Genomic DNA, 22,533 nt, shown 5'->3' with positions numbered 1-22,533 from the left:
CAGTGGAGAGCACAGAGTGAGCAGTGGAGAGCACAGAGTGAGCAGTGGAGAACACAGAGTGAGCAGTGGAGAACACAGAGTGAGCAGTGGAGAGCACAGAGTGAGCAGTGGAGAGCACAGAGTGAGCAGTGGAGAGCACAGCGTGAGCAGTGGAGAGCACAGAGTGAGCAGTGGAGAGGAGAGCACAGAGTGAGCAGTGGAGAGCACAGTGTGAGCAGTGGAGAGCACAGAGTGAGCAGTGGAGAGGAGAGCACAGAGTGAGCAGTGGAGAGCACAGAGTGAGCAGTGGAGAACACAGAGTGAGCAGTGGAGAACACAGAGTGAGCAGTGGAGAGCACAGTGTGAGCAGTGGAGAGCACAGTGTGAGCAGTGGAGAGCACAGAGTGAGCAGTGGAGAGCACAGAGTGAGCAGTGGAGAACACAGAGTGAGCAGTGGAGAGCACAGAGTGAGCAGTGGAGAGCACAGAGTGAGCAGTGGAGAGCACAGAGTGAGCAGTGGAGAGCACAGAGTGAGCAGTGGAGAGCACAGAGTGAGCACTGGAGAGCACAGAGTGAGCAGTGGAGAGCACAGAGTGAGCAGTGGAGAGCACAGCGTGAGCAGTGGAGAGGAGAGTGTGAGCAGTGGAGAGCACAGCGTGAGCAGTGGAGAGGAGAGTGTGAGCAGTGGAGAGCACAGAGTGAGCAGTGGAGAGCACAGAGTGAGCACTGGAGAGCACAGAGTGAGCAGTGGAGAGCACAGAGTGAGCAGTGGAGAGCACAGAGTGAGCAGTGGAGAACACAGAGTGAGCAGTGGAGAGCAGCTTTTACCACACATACTGACATGAACATTAGGTCGGTGAGAGATTCAGTATACGACTTATTACATGTTACTCTTATAATCTAATACGTTTCCATCCAGAATTCTTAACATTTTCATGTCTATTTCAGAGCCAAAACTCTGGAATACCCCTTTAACCAGTTATCTGCTAATTATCTTATTGTTTTTGACAATGTCAATTCACCTGGTTTATCCTTCGTACAGGGATCTGACGAATGGCCTTGAGTGATTTAATGCTTTCTGCAGGTAACGCCTGATAAACATCTGCCAATGTCTGTTTTGGTGTGTTTCCGTTATTAGACCCATTCAACTCATTTCTCACTTAAAATTCCCAACCTTACAATTATATACTTTAAGGTTAATTCAATTGTGTAAGAATGGGCCCATAAGACTGGTATCCTGACATCGCTGTGTGGTGATATCAGGAGAGGAGAGGGTCAGTTGTGCCTCAGCTGCTGATTAAAAAGGCACTGGTCCATTTTAAGGCCTGTTATCTAGAAACGTCTCCATCCTCTCCCCCTCTCTGTCACACCTCAGTCAGCCTTCACAGCTTGCTTTTCCCTGTGTCAAACCCAGTGAACAAGCTCTGCTCCTTTCCCACCAGGACGCAGAAGTAACCCCGAAAGCTGCAATTCCTCGAATGACCACTTGAGGCAGGGCTCAGAAGTCCCCTCGTTTCCGTTTACCCCCATGTTAAAATTCCCCACTTTTGAGCATCTTTACAGCCTGGGCCTTAACACGGTTTTGGTCTATATAGCTAATTTCACCTTCTCATAACAACTGTAGGGGGGGGTCCATTTTTATATAACTTGCCCGTTTGGAGTAAAATAGATGATAGAAAAGGGGGTGATTGACAGGTCGCCTGTCCAGTGATCGTGCAGCGGCGATCACGGACCAATAGCAGGAGGAGCTGCGGCTCTGGGAAACTCCCATCTCACGTGAGCTGCGTAAGGACTCAACCCATTCCCTCCCACTCTGCTGAGGAAAAATCAAGATGGCGACGGCCACCACTTCAACTCAAAGCGGGAGCGTAAAAATCAGGAGACCAGGAGAGGATCCAGGCTAAAGTGGGACACACAGGCCAGGCCAGGGGCAGCGTGGAAGCCGTCCCCTGAGGCAGGTACTGTATGGGCCCTGTATTGCTGTTCCACCTCATTACTGCTGGGCCATGCTTCCCTCTCACACTAAAAGCTCTGATGGTTAAACCAAGGAGAGCGAGCTAAAGGCTAAACGGATGCTTTAAACCAAGGAGAGCAAGCTAAAGGCTAAACAGATGCTTTAAACCAAGGAGAGCAAGCTAAAGGCTAAACGGATGCTTTAAACCAAGGAGAGCGAGCTAAAGGCTAAACGGATGCTTTAAACCAAGGAGAGCGAGCTAAAGGCTAAACGGATGCTTTAAACCAAGGAGAGCGAGCTAAAGGCTAAACAGATGCTTTAAACCAAGGAGAGCGAGCTAAAGGCTAAACAGATGCTTTAAACCAAGGAGAGCGAGCTAAAGGCTAAACAGATGCTTTAAACCAAGGAGAGCGAGCTAAAGGCTAAACGGATGCTTTAAACCAAGGAGAGCAAGCTAAAGGCTAAACAGATGCTTTAAACCAAGGAGAGCGAGCTAAAGGCTAAACAGATGCTTTAAACCAAGGAGAGCGAGCTGAAGGCTAAACGGATGCTTTAAACCAAGGAGAGCGAGCTAAAGGCTAAACAGATGCTTTAAACCAAGGAGAGCGAGCTAAAGGCTAAACTGATGCTTTAAACCAAGGAGAGCGAGCTAAAGGCTAAACGGATGCTTTAAACCAAGGAGAGCGAGCTAAAGGCTAAACGGATGCTTTAAACCAAGGAGAGCGAGCTAAAGGCTAAACTGATGCTTTAAACCAAGGAGAGCGAGCTAAAGGCTAAACGGATGCTTTAAACCAAGGAGAGCGAGCTAAAGGCTAAACGGATGCTTTAAACCAAGGAGAGCGAGCTAAAGGCTAAACGGATGCTTTAAACCAAGGAGAGCGAGCTAAAGGCTAAACGGATGCTTTAAACCAAGGAGAGCGAGCTAAAGGCTAAACTGATGCTTTAAACCAAGGAGAGCGAGCTAAAGGCTAAACGGATGCTTTAAACCAAGGAGAGCGAGCTAAAGGCTAAACGGATGCTTTAAACCAAGGAGAGCGAGCTAAAGGCTAAACGGATGCTTTAAACCAAGGAGAGCGAGCTAAAGGCTAAACGGATGCTTTAAACCAAGGAGAGCGAGCTAAAGGCTAAACGGATGCTTTAAACCAAGGAGAGCGAGCTAAAGGCTAAACTGATGCTTTAAACCAATGAGAGCGAGCTAAAGGCTAAACGGATGCTTTAAACCAAGGAGCGCGAGCTAAAGGCTAAACTGATGCTTTTTCAGAATTCAGATTCAGAATTCAGATTCATTTATTTAAAGAATGGGACTTTACACATTGATGAACAGTACAGCCGTACAGTAAATATGTCAGGTTGTAGCCCAAGGGCTAGTTTCCACCTGTAGTCCCATGGCAGGTTGGTGTAATCATGAAAGCGAAAGAAAAATTAATAATACAACAAAGATTAAAAGTACAGAAAGTTAGTAAAACCAAAAATGATTAAAACACACAGTTAATAATACCAACAACAAAAAAAATTAGTAGTATAAAAGGTTAGTAAAACCTAAAATAAATAAAATAAATAAAACACACAGAGCATGCTGCAAAACATGGCAAATGTTAATTGTGATCACATTGTTGGTTTGATCTGAGCCATATTTTCAGCTGGCCTTTGAAGGTGGCGAGACTCGGGCATTCTCTGATCGAGGGAGGTAGATTATTCCAGAGAGTGCTTCCCATGAAGGATAGGGTCCTCTGACTAAAGGAAGTTTTTCTAAACCAAGGAGCGCGAGCTAAAGGCTAAACTGATGCTTTAAACCAAGGAGAGCGAGCTAAAGGCTAAACGGATGCTTTAAACCAAGGAGAGCAAGCTAAAGGCTAAACGGATGCTTTAAACCAAGGAGAGCGAGCTAAAGGCTAAATGGATGCTTTAAACCAAGGAGAGCGAGCTAAAGGCTAAACGGATGCTTTAAACCAAGGAGAGCGAGCTAAAGGCTAAACTGATGCTTTAAACCAAGGAGAGCGAGCTAAAGGCTAAACGGATGCTTTAAACCAAGGAGAGCGAGCTAAAGGCTAAACGGATGCTTTAAACCAAGGAGAGCGAGCTAAAGGCTAAACGGATGCTTTAAACCAAGGAGCGCGAGCTAAAGGCTAAACTGATGCTTTAAACCAAGGTAGAGCGAGCTAAAGGCTAAACGGATGCTTTAAACCAAGGAGAGCGAGCTAAAGGCTAAACGGATGCTTTAAACCAAGGAGAGCGAGCTAAAGGCTAAACGGATGCTTTAAACCAAGGTAGAGCGAGCTAAAGGCTAAACGGATGCTTTAAACCAAGGAGAGCGAGCTAAAGGCTAAACGGATGCTTTAAACCAAGGAGAGCGAGCTAAAGGCTAAACGGATGCTTTAAACCAAGGTAGAGCGAGCTAAAGGCTAAACGGATGCTTTAAACCAAGGTAGAGCGAGCTAAAGGCTAAACGGATGCTTTAAACCAAGGAGAGCGAGCTAAAGGCTAAACGGATGCTTTAAACCAAGGAGAGCGAGCTAAAGGCTAAACGGATGCTTTAAACCAAGGAGAGCGAGCTAAAGGCTAAACTGATGCTTTAAACCAAGGAGAGCGAGCTAAAGGCTAAACGGATGCTTTAAACCAAGGAGCGCGAGCTAAAGGCTAAACTGATGCTTTAAACCAAGGAGCGCGAGCTAAAGGCTAAACTGATGCTTTAAACCAAGGAGAGCGAGCTAAAGGCTAAACGGATGCTTTAAACCAAGGAGAGCAAGCTAAAGGCTAAACGGATGCTTTAAACCAAGGAGAGCGAGCTAAAGGCTAAATGGATGCTTTAAACCAAGGAGAGCGAGCTAAAGGCTAAACGGATGCTTTAAACCAAGGAGAGCGAGCTAAAGGCTAAACTGATGCTTTAAACCAAGGAGAGCGAGCTAAAGGCTAAACGGATGCTTTAAACCAAGGAGAGCGAGCTAAAGGCTAAACGGATGCTTTAAACCAAGGAGAGCGAGCTAAAGGCTAAACGGATGCTTTAAACCAAGGAGCGCGAGCTAAAGGCTAAACTGATGCTTTAAACCAAGGTAGAGCGAGCTAAAGGCTAAACGGATGCTTTAAACCAAGGAGAGCGAGCTAAAGGCTAAACGGATGCTTTAAACCAAGGAGAGCGAGCTAAAGGCTAAACGGATGCTTTAAACCAAGGTAGAGCGAGCTAAAGGCTAAACTGATGCTTTAAACCAAGGAGAGCGAGCTAAAGGCTAAACGGATGCTTTAAACCAAGGAGAGCGAGCTAAAGGCTAAACGGATGCTTTAAACCAAGGAGAGCGAGCTAAAGGCTAAACGGATGCTTTAAACCAAGGAGAGCGAGCTAAAGGCTAAACGGATGCTTTAAACCAAGGAGAGCGAGCTAAAGGCTAAACGGATGCTTTAAACCAAGGAGAGCGAGCTAAAGGCTAAACGGATGCTTTAAACCAAGGAGAGCGAGCTAAAGGCTAAACGGATGCTTTAAACCAAGGAGAGCGAGCTAAAGGCTAAACGGATGCTTTAAACCAAGGAGAGCGAGCTAAAGGCTAAACGGATGCTTTAAACCAAGGTAGAGCGAGCTAAAGGCTAAACGGATGCTTTAAACCAAGGTAGAGCGAGCTAAAGGCTAAACGGATGCTTTAAACCAAGGTAGAGCGAGCTAAAGGTTAAACGGATGCTTTAAACCAAGGAGAGCGAGCTAAAGGCTAAACGGATGCTTTAAACCAAGGAGAGCGAGCTAAAGGCTAAACGGATGCTTTAAACCAAGGAGAGCGAGCTAAAGGCTAAACTGATGCTTTAAACCAAGGAGAGCGAGCTAAAGGCTAAACTGATGCTTTAAACCAAGGAGAGCGAGCTAAAGGCTAAACGGATGCTTTAAACCAAGGAGAGCGAGCTAAAGGCTAAACAGATGCTTTAAACCAAGGAGAGCGAGCTAAAGGCTAAACAGATGCTTTAAACCAAGGAGAGCGAGCTAAAGGCTAAACGGATGCTTTAAACCAAGGTAGAGCGAGCTAAAGGCTAAATGGATGCTTTAAACCAAGGTAGAGCGAGCTAAAGGCTAAATGGATGCTTTAAACCAAGAAGAGCGAGCTAAAGCCTAAACGGATGCTTTAAACCAAGGTAGAGCGAGCTAAAGGCTAAACGGATGCTTTAAACCAAGGAGAGTGAGCTAAAGGCTAAACGGATGCTTTAAGTTTAAACCAAGGAGAGCGAGCTAAAGGCTAAACAGATGCTTTAAACCAAGGAGAGCGAGCTAAAGGCTAAACGGATGCTTTAAACCAAGGTAGAGCGAGCTAAAGGCTAAACGGATGCTTTAAACCAAGGAGAGCGAGCTAAAGGCTAAACGGATGCTTTAAACCAAGGAGAGCGAGCTAAAGGCTAAACGGATGCTTTAAACCAAGGAGCGCGAGCTAAAGGCTAAACTGATGCTTTAAACCAAGGTAGAGCGAGCTAAAGGCTAAACGGATGCTTTAAACCAAGGAGAGTGAGCTAAAGGCTAAACGGATGCTTTAAACCAAGGAGAGCGAGCTAAAGGCTAAACGGATGCTTTAAACCAAGGTAGAGCGAGCTAAAGGCTAAACTGATGCTTTAAACCAAGGAGAGCGAGCTAAAGGCTAAACGGATGCTTTAAACCAAGGTAGAGCGAGCTAAAGGCTAAACGGATGCTTTAAACCAAGGAGAGCGAGCTAAAGGCTAAACGGATGCTTTAAACCAAGGAGAGCGAGCTAAAGGCTAAACGGATGCTTTAAACCAAGGAGAGCGAGCTAAAGGCTAAACGGATGCTTTAAACCAAGGAGAGCGAGCTAAAGGCTAAACGGATGCTTTAAACCAAGGAGAGCGAGCTAAAGGCTAAACGGATGCTTTAAACCAAGGAGAGCGAGCTAAAGGCTAAACGGATGCTTTAAACCAAGGAGAGCGAGCTAAAGGCTAAACGGATGCTTTAAACCAAGGTAGAGCGAGCTAAAGGCTAAACGGATGCTTTAAACCAAGGTAGAGCGAGCTAAAGGCTAAACGGATGCTTTAAACCAAGGTAGAGCGAGCTAAAGGCTAAACGGATGCTTTAAACCAAGGAGAGCGAGCTAAAGGCTAAACGGATGCTTTAAACCAAGGTAGAGCGAGCTAAAGGCTAAACGGATGCTTTAAACCAAGGAGAGCGAGCTAAAGGCTAAACTGATGCTTTAAACCAAGGAGAGCGAGCTAAAGGCTAAACGGATGCTTTAAACCAAGGAGAGCGAGCTAAAGGCTAAACGGATGCTTTAAACCAAGGAGAGTGAGCTAAAGGCTAAACTGATGCTTTAAACCAAGGAGAGCGAGCTAAAGGCTAAACGGATGCTTTAAACCAAGGAGAGCGAGCTAAAGGCTAAACTGATGCTTTAAACCAAGGAGAGCGAGCTAAAGGCTAAACTGATGCTTTAAACCAAGGAGAGCGAGCTAAAGGCTAAACGGATGCTTTAAACCAAGGAGAGCGAGCTAAAGGCTAAACGGATGCTTTAAACCAAGGAGAGCGAGCTAAAGGCTAAACGGATGCTTTAAACCAAGGAGAGCGAGCTAAAGGCTAAACGGATGCTTTAAACCAAGGAGAGCGAGCTAAAGGCTAAACGGATGCTTTAAACCAAGGAGAGCGAGCTAAAGGCTAAACGGATGCTTTAAACCAAGGTAGAGCGAGCTAAAGGCTAAACTGATGCTTTAAACCAAGGTAGAGCGAGCTAAAGGCTAAACGGATGCTTTAAACCAAGGAGAGCGAGCTAAAGGCTAAACTGATGCTTTAAACCAAGGTAGAGCGAGCTAAAGGCTAAACGGATGCTTTAAACCAAGGAGAGCGAGCTAAAGGCTAAACGGATGCTTTAAACCAAGGAGAGCGAGCTAAAGGCTAAACTGATGCTTTAAACCAAGGAGAGCGAGCTAAAGGCTAAACGGATGCTTTAAACCAAGGAGAGCGAGCTAAAGGCTAAACTGATGCTTTAAACCAAGGTAGAGCGAGCTAAAGGCTAAACGGATGCTTTAAACCAAGGAGAGCGAGCTAAAGGCTAAACGGATGCTTTAAACCAAGGTAGAGCGAGCTAAAGGCTAAACTGATGCTTTAAACCAAGGTAGAGCGAGCTACAGTAAAGGCTAAACGGATGCTTTAAACCAAGGAGAGCGAGCTAAAGGCTAAACGGATGCTTTAAACCAAGGTAGAGCGAGCTAAAGGCTAAACGGATGCTTTAAACCAAGGAGAGCGAGCTAAAGGCTAAACGGATGCTCGGGACATTTCATGCTCCGTTAAGCTTCTAGCCGTCTCTGCAGGGCTTCCGGCCGCACAGCGGGAACACTGTGCTGCAGCAGACATACGAGGAGAAGGTCCTCCATTCTGACCTGACCAGAGCTCACTTTGCCAAAGACGTCCAATCAAAGAGGACATGAAACATTTGATCATAGACTAGTTTACCTAGTTTACCAAGACAGGATACTGCTTTCAAGTCTGACATTTACCGAGATTTGCTAGAAAGATTAAAAACACTTCGGCTTTCCGCCACCTAGGGTGCTAGATGACTGTGTACAGCACAGTAGTAAGGATTTTGAACATTTTGATGAATCTAAACAACCACAATCCAAGTCAGAAACACAACAGCACATATACTGTTAGTAGGGGTGCACCGATCGATCGGCAAGCAATCTGTATCGGCCGATATTGACCTCAAATATGCGATCGGCGATCGGCAATTTTTTTATTAAAAAAAAAAAAAAAAAAAAAGCCCTATCACTAATCAGGCTTTCCAACGATATAAAATACAATGCCAATTGGTATTATTAAAGGGGAGAAATAATCGACCTAAAATAACGTTTCCAAACTGTCTGAGGAGTTTATATATCGGTGATCGGTGATCGGTAGATGATCGGTTGGGCAGATATTTCCCATAGGCGATCGGCAATCGGTGATCGGTGGCAAAAAACGTGATCGGTGCACCCCTAACTGTTAGCCTGTCAGAATTCTAAATCCTTACTACCAACACTTAACTAGACTGTAGTCCACTACTGTACTGTACTGTCAACCTAGGGACATTATGTTGTTCATCTTTCTAGCAAATCTATAGGTACATTTCAGACTTGAAAGCAGAGTTCTGTCTCTGTCAACAAACAAACAAACAGATAAATAACAATATAAACATCATGGCCCTGCCAACAGCACCAAGACTTTGATCCACTGGGGATACTTTGATACTTTGCTACCCGGATCCACTCAAACTCTTCTAGTGCCACTAGCGCCTCCTCTGGTCGGTCGAGGCACCTGTTCGGGGCGGAAGGGAACTGGTGGGAAATAGCGGGATCCGCCCACGTGCTACGTCCTGCCGGGTGAAGCTCCCCGCTGTCCGTTGAGAAGAAGCGGCTGGCAACTGTGCATGTGTCGGAGGAAGGATGTGTGTGTCTACGGCTCTCCCCAGATCGGCAGAGGGGGCGGGGCATCAGGGGGAATTGGCCAAGTACAATTGGGGAGAAAATGAGGGGGAAACTGAATAAAATAAAACAATAAACTCTTCATAGGGAGCGAAATGGGAGCCGACACAGAGACAAGCAGGACAGCAGCAGTGGTACTGAAGACCTAAACATATGTCACTACTTCCTAATGACTTTACCTTTCTGTTGCCCGTGGCCTCTCGTGCACACACAAATACACACACACACACACACACACACACACACACACACACACACACACACACACACACACACAAATACACAAATACACACACACACACACACACACACACACACACACAAATACACACACACACACACACACACACACAAACACACACACACACACACACACACACACACACACACACACACACACACACAAATACACACACACACTCATTGACAAACACAGCAATAAACACGTGCCATTATGTCAACATTCCAATAAACACATAGGTGTCAAAATAACTGAAACTGTCCCATTGGTCCCGGAGAGAGCAGCATGTTTAAGAGGCTTCGTTAGCAAACTGCCATTGGATTGAGAATACAGCTTAAGGGCCTGTGTCCACCTAGCGTCTTTTCATCAGCTCCGGCGTCTTTTTTCAGTTGTTTCCAATGGGGGGAGAGCGTATGCCGGCGCACACAGACGTCTAGAGAAAGTGCGCTGCGCCCAGCGTCTATTTTCAGAGCGCTCCGTCGTTTTTGTGCGCCGGCTCCCAGCGCTTCCAGCAGAAAATATTTTAACTTTTCAGAAAGACGCTGGTGTCGGGTGCTGCTTTTCTGGCAACTTAATCATGGAGAAACTATCGCAACAGAGACAGAAAGGCTCAATTGTGGGAGCAGGTTGGCTAGACACTTAATATTTCTGGTGAGTGTTGAGCTAAATCACTGTATGTGTGTTGTTTGCTAATGTTAGCTGTCAGCTATCAAGCTACTACCGCACTGAACTAACGTTAGTTTCAGACTGCTTCCTTGTATATTGTGCGCTGGGATCAGCGCTCCCCAGCGCACTCCCAGCGTTTAACAGTCGGAAAAAGACGCTAGGTGGACACAGGCCCTAATAGCCTACAGCTCGTTTTGGAAACGGTTGCTTATTCCTGTCTGTTGGCGCATTAAGAATTTATTAGATTTCGTGGGTGAGTAATCAGCAGTCACGAAATAGGCAAATGTTTTTGAAATACAAAAGATTGCTACTGAATGATTAGGAAGAGTTATCATTCCATGCAGAATCCATTCCTTTGACTAGGGCTGTCCCTGACTCAGGATTCTGCCACTCCAATGGAACTTAGCTATTCAATATTCAACTATTATTTTTTTCTTTTTCTTTTTATAAGACTAGGAAATAGGAATCAATTCCTAGGGTGGAGAAACTGGAGATGATGCGCCACTTGTCCTCTTCTCCCTACTTATACTCCCACCAGGCCTCAGCCAGGAAGGTCTGATGACATCACAGTAATTGCTCGAGTGACATCACTGATGACATAACCATTGCTCAAGTGACATCCCTGATGACATCACAATTGCTCAAGGGACATCACTGATGACATCACAATCATGACACAGACCGCCGCCACAGACACCACTTAGCCCATTTGAACTAAGAAGAAGATTATCTGGCATGAGCTTGCTTGATTTGTTTGTTTGATTTGGAACTTGGTTTTACAGTATTAATAGACCTATACAAAAAGATGATATATATATATTAGTGGTGGGACTCGATCAAAAAAATGAATCTAATTAATTAGAGGCTTTGTAATTAATTAATCTAAATGAATCACATTTTAATTGCATATCAATATTTGATACAAGAAGCAACATTTTTTAATTCAAATGGATGTTGGTATATATGAGTGAATCAATGAATAGATACATATTGCTGTATTTGTACTTCTCAGACGTAGACTTTTCTCATCTTGGCTCTGAACCCCGTCATCTGGTCGAGTGTGGGTTGGCAACTCTGCTTACTCATGCTAGGACTAACGTTAGCATGATCAGCGGCTAAGTTAATGTTAGCTCTGGTGCTAGGACTAGGACTAACGTTAGCATGATCAGCGGCTAAGTTAATGTTAGCTCTGGCTTCCAGGCAGCTGCAACATGTTTAGCATTGAGCAGATACCGGAGGCTGCCTTGAATATGCAAATTCTTTGTTGCACAATTTGCACACAACCGTGTTCTTATCCACGCTTCCATCAGGGTTTTTTTTTAATCTAAACTTCCCATCCACCGGGCCAAGCAACGCGTTCTCATCTGCTTCTTCCATGTATGAGGCGAAGATTGGCTTGATATTTTTCTCATCGTTTTCCTATCTATCTGTTCTATTCCTAATAGATGCACATTTTGAGTTATACATTTTGACATTTAGAATATTAAAAGTAAGCTAACATAACCATTATTAACTCATTGAGTGCCAGCCACTTTTGGAAAACGGATGCTCCCAGTGCCAGCCCTTTCAGAGTGTTTTCAGTGATTTCTCGAGGCCCACAGAATATTGTGTGATATTACTATGTAAACACCGAACACGCCCAAGGAACGATGAGACTCTATTGTATCATCAGGAAAAAACAGTTTATTGATATCATTTTCCGTTCTTTAGTTATCAGCCGGAGAAGATAGGTTGATTTCACCAAAAACAGACGTTTCCATCTAGAAGCTGAGATAATGAGCCTTTTGTGAAATGAAGCATTTCAAGCAAATCACTGACTCTGAAGCTAATATTTTCTGACCTGAAACATCTGAACAGTAATTTCCTTCAATAAAACAGCACCCCCACCCCCCTCAACTGCAAACTCCTCCTCCGTGGGAGTGCCTCTGGTGGCTCTGCTCGCTCTGCTGCGTGTGTCAGGCGAGTCCCAGCTTTTTCACAGCGTTCCGCCGTTTTTGTCGCCGGCTCCCAGCGCTTCCAGCTGAGAATAATGGAACTTTTCAGAAAGACGCTGGTGTCGGCAACTAATCATGTGGAGGGGCTATCGCAGCGGAGACGGAGGGGCTCAATTGTGGCAGCAGATTGGCTGCTGTTCACAGGCACAGCTAACGTTATGCTTCATGCATATCGATGCATACCGATGCGGTTTCCGTTTCCCCATGACTTCTTCTCTGTTTTTTCCTCACCTTTCTCTAATCTGGAGAGCACTGTCGCCACCTAATGGGTCCGTAAAATAGCTTATACACATTCGACATCGCCCATATTTTTACAGGAGATTTGATCCACGTCCCACCGTCAAAAAACGCAATTGACGACTTTAGTCGTCATTGGCACTCTACGTTACTATTTGAATTGACGACGATAGTCGTCATTGGCACTCAATGAGTTAATAAGTATGTTTTTCCATTAAATTTAACTTCAAGTTATATTATGTTAATTATTGTATGTCTAGAATAGGCTTTTTCATTTATTTTGACAATCGTGTACTGTCACTTTAAGAGAATTGCACCCGCACCCTCAGCTAAGCTGTTGTACGGTGGAATCAGTTCAGTTGAGGCAGAGAGAGACTAGCTGTGGAGACACACGGTTTTTATATTTTTTGATTAGTTTGATATTATCCAGCAGGAGAAAGAACAGTGGATGTAACCTGTGACACTTGTGGATGTGGAATAAAAGTCGTTTGTGTTTTTTCCAACCTTACAACGGACTTTGGAGTGGATGATTAAAAACTATCAACTGAACACGTGTATGCCGTGACTAGCAGCTAAGTGGTATTGTTGTTGCAGTTACATTCCATGTTTATCGTTAGCCTACAGCGCACTTCCCTACTACATGTGGGGCTTTGTTGTTAAAGTGTCACGTTGTGCATTGGTATGATCGGTATGCCTGAAATCCGTCCACTGAGAGACGTTCAGTGGTCTCTGGAGTGCAAAAATAAAGTGTGATTAAAATGCGTACATTTTTTTAACGCGTACATTTTTCTGTAATCAATTAATCGAAATTAACGCGTTAAAGTCCCGGCCCTAATATATATACAAGTTAAGTTAAGTTAAGTTATATATATATCTCACAGTCTATTGGTAGAAACCAAGCAACTTTATGTAAAATCAGACATTTAGCACCCCCCATATAGCTGGAATGGAATGCTCCTTCCTTGTTTCATAACCACATATTGCGACTATTCCACTGTGAGATTGGCAGTCGAATCAGGCTCCTTCCAACGAATCATAGACTATTTGGTAGAGACATTGATCTCTGTGTCTGAGGAAAACAGCCTTCTTCAGTTGGACACTCACCAGGTCATTCAGATATGTTATAATAATAATAATAAACATGGGTTTTCTATAGCGCTTTTCAAGGACTCAAAGACGCTTTACAAAAAGAAACACTAAAGGGGCGGGGACGACGTAAGTGCAACAGACAATGGACAAACACGACACAGGCACACAGGGATAGGCAGGGGGAGCTAGGAGAAGGCAGAGGAGAAGAGATGGGTTACTTTTGAGACGTTAATTTTAACTATATTATGTTAGTTATTGTATGTCTAGAATAGGCTCTTTTTTTTTTTGACAATTGTGTACTGTCACTTTAAGAGAATCGCACCCGCACCCTCAGCTAAGCTGTTGGGACGGTGGAATCAGTTCAGTTGAGGCAGAGAGAGACTAGCTGTGGAGACACACGGTTTTTATACCGTGTCCTTTTTGACGAGTTTTATATTATCCAGCAAGAGAAAGAACAGTTACTTAACTTAACTGTTATAGTACAGGGGTTTTCAAAATCTGAAACTGTGGGCCTCCCCACAGACAGAGCTTGGAAAAAGGCTCACATTGCTATTTGACATACTTCAGACTACACCAAATAATACATTAAAAAAAGGTCTGTCTGAAGGCATTCATTAGTTTCTGACTGTGGGAAAGTGGGGGGAAAACGGTAAAATTGCACAAAACGGCATCTCTGAACTATCGCTTTAACCAAATCACACACATTTAGGCTATTCTATTTGATCTCCTTTTGATAACTAATGTAGTCATATTTCTTTCCCACTTCCATTCACTGAGCCTTCCCTGAAACTGCTTGGAGCCCCCCTGCCCCTGGGGAAGCCCGGGTGCCTCCCACTTTGAAAAGCCCTGTTATTATAGAGCACTGGCCATGACATCTCTTGACCTGTGGTCTGTCTTTCTATTAAAGCGTCTGCAATGTGACAAGAAGTGGAGGCCAGCATGGAGCCCACCGACAAGAACTATTTCATGCACAATTACACAAAAATGCAAAACAATCCCAGGTCGCATAGCTACATGCTACATGCTACATGCTACATGCTACATGCTAGGGATTTGGCAGAATTCCCACCTGGGGAAGAACTGGCTGTTGCCCTGGGAAGTACAGGGAGGAGGAGCTTTATTGCTCTTGTCTCTATGGGACCAGTTTCCACAGTAAAAGAAAGGAGCTCTCTCGGGGGGGTCATGACCTGGTATCTACCTCGGGGCATGGCACTACCTCGGGGCATAATAGTGCTTTGACACAAAGGTGTGATACTTCTCTTACAGTGGCCCCCCCTCCAAGCTCAGACATTACAGTCATCTTAAGTGCAGTAACAGGAAGCCTACCCCCCCTCCACCCCAAAAAAAAAAAGTCTTGTTTTGACATGAACATCCTGCCAGTCTAAAGCAACCCAGAGATGCCAGACTATAAAAAGTAAATACCATGTCCTCAAACAGCTGCCATTAGGGCTGCGTTCACACACAGCAGGTTCTGAAAGAGCTGCCTGGAGCCCTCGAGGAGAAATTAGAAGCGGATCACGGCGATGCCACCTGAAGTTCAGGGCTGCAAACTCACAGAGAGTGAAAAAGGTGACAGATAGCAGGACAGACATAAAAAACCACTCACAATTATTAAAGTGCCCTATTTTTGCATCAAAAAGGTGACTCGTTTGCATCCCTGGAAGTTAGCTGAACAGCTGCTGCTACAGTAGCTCACTAACCAGCTGCTGCTAGCTCACTGAACAGCTGCTGCTAGCTCACTAACCAGCTGCTTAGCTCTTCTAGCAGACAAAACAGTGTTGTGCAAAAAAGCACAGATACTGTATTCACACTGCCTTTAAGATCGCTGGTACGCTAACGGAAATTCACTGATTACAACACTGATTACATCCCTGATTTCAACCTGATTACATAAAACATCCTATTTCTCCACCGCCACTTTCACTTTCTCCGTATTTGTTGTTTCTATGCGAAACGGCCACGTCCTTGCGAGTGGTCGGCAGTTCACGTCACCCGACGCTTTTCTGAAAAGTTGAACATTTCATAACTTTTGAGAACGCTCCGCTCTGACGTGGAGGGCCGTGTGGACAGGGCTCGGTTCTTTCAGCTGCCAGCGTCTTTCTCAAATTCATTCTCGATGGTGAGGACGAGCTAGGAGCGCTCCTCTTCCCAGCACCGCGCAAGGGCTGTCAAAATTCGCCCCAAAATTATATTCAAAAATGATATTCGATTATTCCCTCTAAACAAAATAAATTCCCTCTAAACATTTTTTCCCCGTTTGAATACTAAAATTGCCGTGCGCGGCAAGGCAAACCAATACAACCAGGGAGCTTATATATAACTATATAACTACTTGGTATATTTATTTGAACATATATATATATATATATATTTCTTTTCAACATAAACATTGTTTTTTTCCCCATAATTTAATCAGTCAGTACTAATACAGTAGTAGCCTACAATTTTGTAATGTTTTTAAATGAAACGATGTACGGTATGTTTTTATGTTACCCTTTTGGCCAGGTTTTTTACCTGGTTAAATGTAAAATAAATAAAAATAAATAAAAGTAAAAATAAAAATAAAACCGAATATTAATTTTCATGTTCGAATATTCTTTTAATTTTTTATATTTGAATATATATTCGAAGATAGAATATGCTTTGACAGCCCTACACTATGCCTGGCGTTTCAGTGGCAGCTAGTGTTTCTGGTCGGAGCGCTCTGGGCGCCTCAAGCAGAGAAAGGTTCAACTTTGGGAGAGGAGCGCTGCTCGTCAATGTCACTTTCTCTGACAGCAGCAAATAAGCGCTCGGCGTGCGCTGTGTGTCTGTGCCTGTTGGAAGCCTCGGCGTGCGCTGTGTGTCTGTGCCTGTTGGAAGCCTCGGCGTGCGCTGTGTGTCTGTGCCTGTTGGAAGCCTCGGCGTGCGCTGTGTGTCTGTGCCTGTTGCTCTCTGGACATGATTAGTAAATCACTCTGACCTGAAGAAAACACTTCCTGTAGACACGGCCCCTAAAGCTACAAAGGAAAGAAAAGTCACACAAATAGTTTGAGATCACTCCCTTCGAGGCATCAGGTGTCAGGTGCTGAGGAGCTGACACGTCATTTCTGACAGGAAAAGTAGCTTGTTTGGAAGAGTCGAGTATGAGGTGAATGAAACGTGTTCCTGGTTTTACCTGTCATGGGTTCTCATGAAGTCCCAGGACTTCTTTGTCCCGTTCTGTGAATGAAAGAGAAAGACAGACATCATAAGTACATAGAACAAAAGGCAGCGAGACAGATAGTTGGACATCCTGAGCGGTGCCGAGCCGACGCGTGGGCAGGGCAGACGGGGCGCCACGCCACTGGGGCGCCAAATTTGTCCACACTTGTCTTAATTTGATTGTTACTGCTGACAACGCACACAGTAACAACGCACACAGTAACAACGCACAGTAACAACGCACACAGTAACAACGCACACAGTAACAACGCACACAGCACAAATACATCTGTCGGATCTAGAAGTAAAAAAAAAAGAAGAAGAAAGAAACCTACTATGCTTAAGGAACATTGTGCTCCTTGTTTAACTTTTTTTTTTAGATTATTTTTGGGGCATTTTTGCCTTTATTGGATAGGACAGTAGGCAGACAGAAAAGGTGGGGAGAGGAGAGAGGGGATGACACGCGGCAAAGGACCACGGATCGGATTCGTACACGGGTCGGCCGCGCGAAGGACTTAAGCCCTTGTGGTATGCGTGCTACAGGTGAGCCACCGGGACGCCCCGTGCACCTTGTTTTACTGAGGTTGAGTTCTGCTTCGCCACACCTGCTCCTGACGGGCATCTCTGAGCCCTAACTTAAGTGCTTAAGTTAGGGCTAATGTACACCGCCTCCGGAACAGATGTGGTACGGCTCAGGTACGGCTGTGAACAGACCCACACTCATGTCATCTGTCAGACGTATGCGAAATCCGACAAAAATCGAACGGGTGCGTAACTTTTCCATACCGCATGTATCGCCCATCAATTAACACGGGTGACAGTCGATCCGTCAGTTTTGCCGGATCCACAACGCAGCCGTAACGTATCTGGTGTACATTGCCTGTAAGTCTTTTCGTAAAGTAAGAACTCATTTCTAAGTATTCCCAGCATGCAGCTCGCACGCTATGCATGCTCACATGCTCATTTCTACCACTGGCAGTTGAGCAACTGAGCAACTGTTGGCCGCTGAACCACTCCTCTTGTTATAGTAGTGAGATAGTGGACTACATCTACGTGAGGTGATTTAAGTGACATGAGACAACTGCGGAGAATTTACTAAATTGTTTTGAATGTTGCGTAACCAATCAGGGGATGTCACTGTGTGTGTGTGTGTGTGTGTGTGTGTGTGTGTGTGTGTGTGTGTGTGTGTGTGTGTGTGTGTGTTGGGTGAAGCTAAGATGTAATGAAGTAAGTGCAAAACATTAATGAGGCTTTCCAACTTCCAATCCATTGAGGTGTTTTCCGGTGTTGCCCTGCCGGGGCCCTCGTTAAGGTTTAGGTTGCACCCGTGTTACTTCCTGCCTTTTAAACACAAAATGGGTGAATTGGGTGGGAAGTGAAAAAGGCTAATTGTGTGGCAAACTGGCAATAACAATGGGTATGATTCATATGACCTGTTTCTGAGAGTCCAACAAGATGTCACATGAAAGCTGAGAATCCACAGATTCCAATAGTATTAGTCTGATCACCCTATGAGCAAAAACTCTAGGGCCGTATGATTTCCGCAAAATGGAAAAAACGCTCGGAATCGTGGAATTTCTTTGGTAATAAAAATGTAATCAACTGTAAATATTACAGAATTTTCCATAATTTGGCTGCAATTGATAAAAGTAGGCCTAATTATCAAAATCAAAAGTAAACCTAATTATTGTAGTAACCTAAATTATTTCATGATTGTAAAAAAATTGGCCTAGAGGAATAATTCTGTTTTGATTGGGGTGTTATGAGAGTGGGGTGTTGGTCTTGTGTGGGACCTTTACGTCGCCTCACAGGCTGAGGCAGAGGCTGTCTGAGAGAGACAAGTCATCCCAAAAGAAAATCTATCCTAATGCCTAAACTCAAATTAAAATGGAAAAAGCGGAATTTGGACAAAAATAAAATCGAATTTGGAAAGAAATAATAATATGGCCCTACAAAAACTCACTGAACTAGCAGCCGAAGAAAAACACTATAATAAAGGTACATCTGTAGGTACGGTAGGTAACATCTATGAAATAGTTGCTAAAAGGTGAGAACGTTGTGTGAGTAGTGGCATTTATGGTTTTGCCCAGGGTGCCAGAGCCAGCACAGATCCTGCAGCTCACAGCCTGTGTGTTGCATGTCACTGGGAGAGCGAGGTGTCAATTCAAATCATGTGTGATTGATGTGATATGCTGACTGTAAAGAGATATCTCTGAACCACAAAGTGGCTCATCAGCTGTCCCATAACGCACGCTTGCTTAGGCTTGTTAAAGTGGGACCACAAGCCACACCCCCCGGGCTGAACAAGCATCTGCACATGCAAGGAGGCACCCGATCTGACATTCTTCAGGTTTATTTGGTTGACGAAAAGCTTGTCGGAGATACATATTCTACTAGGGCTGGGCGATGTGTGTGTGTGCGTGTGTGTGTGTGTGTGTGCGTGCGTGTGTGTGCGTGCGTGTGTGTGTGCGTGCGTGCGTGCGTGCGTGCCAAATATCTCGATAGCAATATTGCGACAATATTGTAGGGATGACTATTGGTGCTTTCACAAAATATTTAGTTCCACAATGAGATTTTTGATAAATAATCAAGCATCAATAATGTGGATATAATGACTAAATGGGTAAAGAAGACAAATAACAGAACAGCTAGAACAGTAGGGCAAGTTGCTCCTACAGGAAATCTGTGCACTGAACTAAACACACAGCAGGTCCCAATGCAATCACGGGCTTTTTAACACATTCACTGCCAACAGTTTTTCCAATACTGTAGGTAGCTTCTGCCAAGGTTTTTTTTGAGGATTCTGGCTCATCTTTCAAGAGCCGAGGATTATTTTCTGCTAGGACTTTGTGAACACAAAATATCTCAAAAGAACTAATAGAATGTGTGCTTTCTCTGTCTAAAAGAGTTAGTTTTTATCATGTTCTGTTATGTAGGCATTAGCAGTTGAATACAGCATGGTTTCAGCGTCTGAGAAGGAAAGCTGAGATAAATGCCTTTTTGTGAAATTCGATATAACAGGCAGAACAGTCACTTTAACCATTTATTTTTGGCATCAGTGAGACATCAGACATCTAAACAATATAGTTCTGAACAGTAATTTCCTCCATAACAGCACCACCACCCCCCTCTCCTTCAAACTCCTCCCTCCGTGGGTGTGTCTCTGGTGGCTTTGCAGCGTCTGTCACAGGCGAGTCTCTGCTGCCTGTCTGTGCTGCCTGCCGAGGCTGGCGGCCGCTCGTCGGGCAAGTGTGGATCGGGCTCGTTCGTTTCTGGCTTTTCGGTTGTGAGCTGGGATGAAGCTGCGTGCGATTCTAGGCTTTCTGCTGGTGTTTCAAAGTGTGTTGCACGCAGAGTCTATTTTTGGAATCCCCCACCGTTGTGCGCCAGCGCGAAAGCGTTTTCGCCAAACCATTTTCATGAGAATGGCTTCCTCACGCTTCTTCCTGCTGTTTTTGCTCGGCTTTCTCTAGTCTGGAGAGCACTGTCGCCACTTAGTGGGTCGGTAAAATAGGTTATACACATTCAATAGCTCCCATATTTTTATATGAGATGTAAAAGGGTTTGATCCACATCCCACCGTTTTTTTTTTGACGAGTTAACTCGTCGACGGCAGTCAACCGTTGGTTTTTTTTTGACGAGTTAACTCGTCGACGGCAGTGAACGTGTTAAGTGAAGAAATCGGACAAAAAGAAACTCAGAATGTGATTTAATTTAAGATTTAGGTTTCAATTTCAGTATTTTTGCCACTGTCACTGTCGTTGTAGAATCAACACTGTATACGAGTTCTTAATTAATCATTTTGGTGTAATGACTAATGCTGCATTCCAGACAACTCGGAACTCTGGATTTTCCGGCCTTCTACTTGAAAAAGTACACTAGAAGAACACCACTCAAAGTCGGAGTTCCTACTTGTAACCTCGGGGGAATGGGGGGGATTCTACCCCGACTTCAGTTGTCTGACATGACGTCACCGAACAACACACAACCGTGTTGTGTACCTGGAACGTTTGGAGGTCGGAAGTCGGACATTTCAACAGGGAAATCCCGACCTCTTGAGTTGTCTGGAACACTATAATAATAATAATACTACATTTATTTTATATAGCGCTTTTCAAGAACTCAAAGTCGCTTTACAGAATACATGGGTCAAACATAAAACATAACAGAGACAGACATAAAACACAGACAAACAACAAAAGGAAAGGAAGGGGCGGGGGGTTGCGGGGGGGGGGGTTGGCCATAGCAACCAGAGAGCAGCGGCAGCCAAACGCGCCAGCGTTCACTCAATCGGAGCAGGGCCAACCTCCGAACATAAAACAAAACAGAGACAGACATAAAACACGGACAAACAACAAAAAGAAAGGGGGGGGGGGGTAGGACTGTGCGTGCATGTCCATGTATGTGGGCCCAAGAGTCATTGGAGTTATAGTTATAGTTATATAGAGTTATATAGAACAGGGTGGATGTAGTGGGACTCAGGCTGCAGAGCAGGGTGGATGGAGTGGGCCCCAGCCCCAGGCCACAGCTAGCAGAGCAGGATGGTGAAAGCCCCAGGCCACAGCTAGCAGAGCAGGATGGTGGAAGCCCCAGGCCACAGCTAGCAGAGCAGGATGGTGAAAGCCCAGGCAACAGCTAGCAGAGCAGGATGGTGAAAGCCCCAGGCCACAGCTAGCAGAGCAGGATGGTGGAAGCCCCAGGCCACAGCTAGCAGAGCAGGATGGTGGAAGCCCAGGCCACAGCTAGCAGAGCAGGATGGTGGGTGGTGAAGGCCCCAGGCCACAGCTAGCAGAGCAGGATGGTGGAAGACCCAGGCCAACAGCTAGCAAAGCTGGATGGTGGAAGCCCAGGCCACAGCTAGCAGAGCAGGATGGTGGAAGCCCCAGGCCACAGCTAGCAGAGCTGGATGGTGAAAGCCCCAGGCCAACAGCTAGCAGAGCTGGACGGTGGAAGCCCAGGCCACAGCTAGCAGAGCTGGATGGTGGAAGCCCCAGGCCACAGCTAGCAGAGCAGGATGGTGGGTGGTGAAGGCCCCAGGCCACAGCTAGCAGAGCAGGGTTGGTGGATGGTGAAAGCCCCAGGCCACAGCTAGCAGAGCAGGATGGTGGAAGCCCCAGGCCACAGCTAGCAGAGCTGGACGGTGGAAGCCCCAGGCCACAGCTAGCAGAGCTGGATGGTGGATGGTGGAGGCCCCAAGCCACAGCGAGCAGAGCAGGGTTGGTGGATGGTGAAAGCCCCAGGCCACAGCTAGCAGAGCTGGATGGTGGATGGTGAAAAGCCCCAGGCCACGGCTAGCAGAGCTGGATGGTAGATGGTAAAAGCCCAGGCCCAGGCTGAAGCTAGCAGATAATGGTCTGCAGCCTACTACAGGCTTAGGCTGGATCCAGTGCAGCAGAAAGAGTAGGCCGGGGTAGAGAGAATCTACCAAAATATCAAGGATTACAAACACCATCCATAGCTTTTGGTTGTTTGTCAGTTGCTGTTGCAATAAAAGTCAGGTAGTGCAACAAGTTAAAACTTGCAAAAATTAAAAACATAGAATAATGGTTTAAAAAGGGTCAGGAGCCCAGAACACATGCTGTCTCACTCTCACCTTCCCTCCCAATGAGAGATCACTATACTATAATGTATACGTCAAGTCAGGTCCAGTCACTCCCATAGCCCGGGGGCCGTTGGGGCACTTTGATGACATCACCACCCGTCTCCAAACATCCCGATCAGCCGCCAGTCTCACTTTGATGACATCACCACCCGTCTCCAAACAC

General features: G+C 45.3%; 1 protein-coding gene across 1 annotated transcript in view; it reads right to left on the bottom strand.

Annotated features, from left to right (window-relative positions):
* Positions 1 to 22,533, bottom strand: part of nudt14 (nudix (nucleoside diphosphate linked moiety X)-type motif 14) — a gene marked incomplete at its 3' end in the record, with an annotated part of 87,935 nt that overhangs the window by 15,870 nt on the left and 49,532 nt on the right. Inside the window, exon 2 of the mRNA XM_083643111.1 lies at positions 16,743 to 16,786. Coding sequence (XP_083499237.1) covers positions 16,743 to 16,786 — 44 coding nt within the window. The remainder of the gene's footprint in view (positions 1 to 16,742; positions 16,787 to 22,533) is intronic.

The sequence above is a fragment of the Poromitra crassiceps genome (genome assembly GCF_964638095.1).
Source record: "Poromitra crassiceps genome assembly, chromosome: 9".
Lineage (NCBI taxonomy): Eukaryota > Metazoa > Chordata > Actinopteri > Beryciformes > Melamphaidae > Poromitra > Poromitra crassiceps.
Note: the sequence above shows the minus strand (reverse complement) of the source record. Positions and strands in the feature narration are given on the sequence as shown.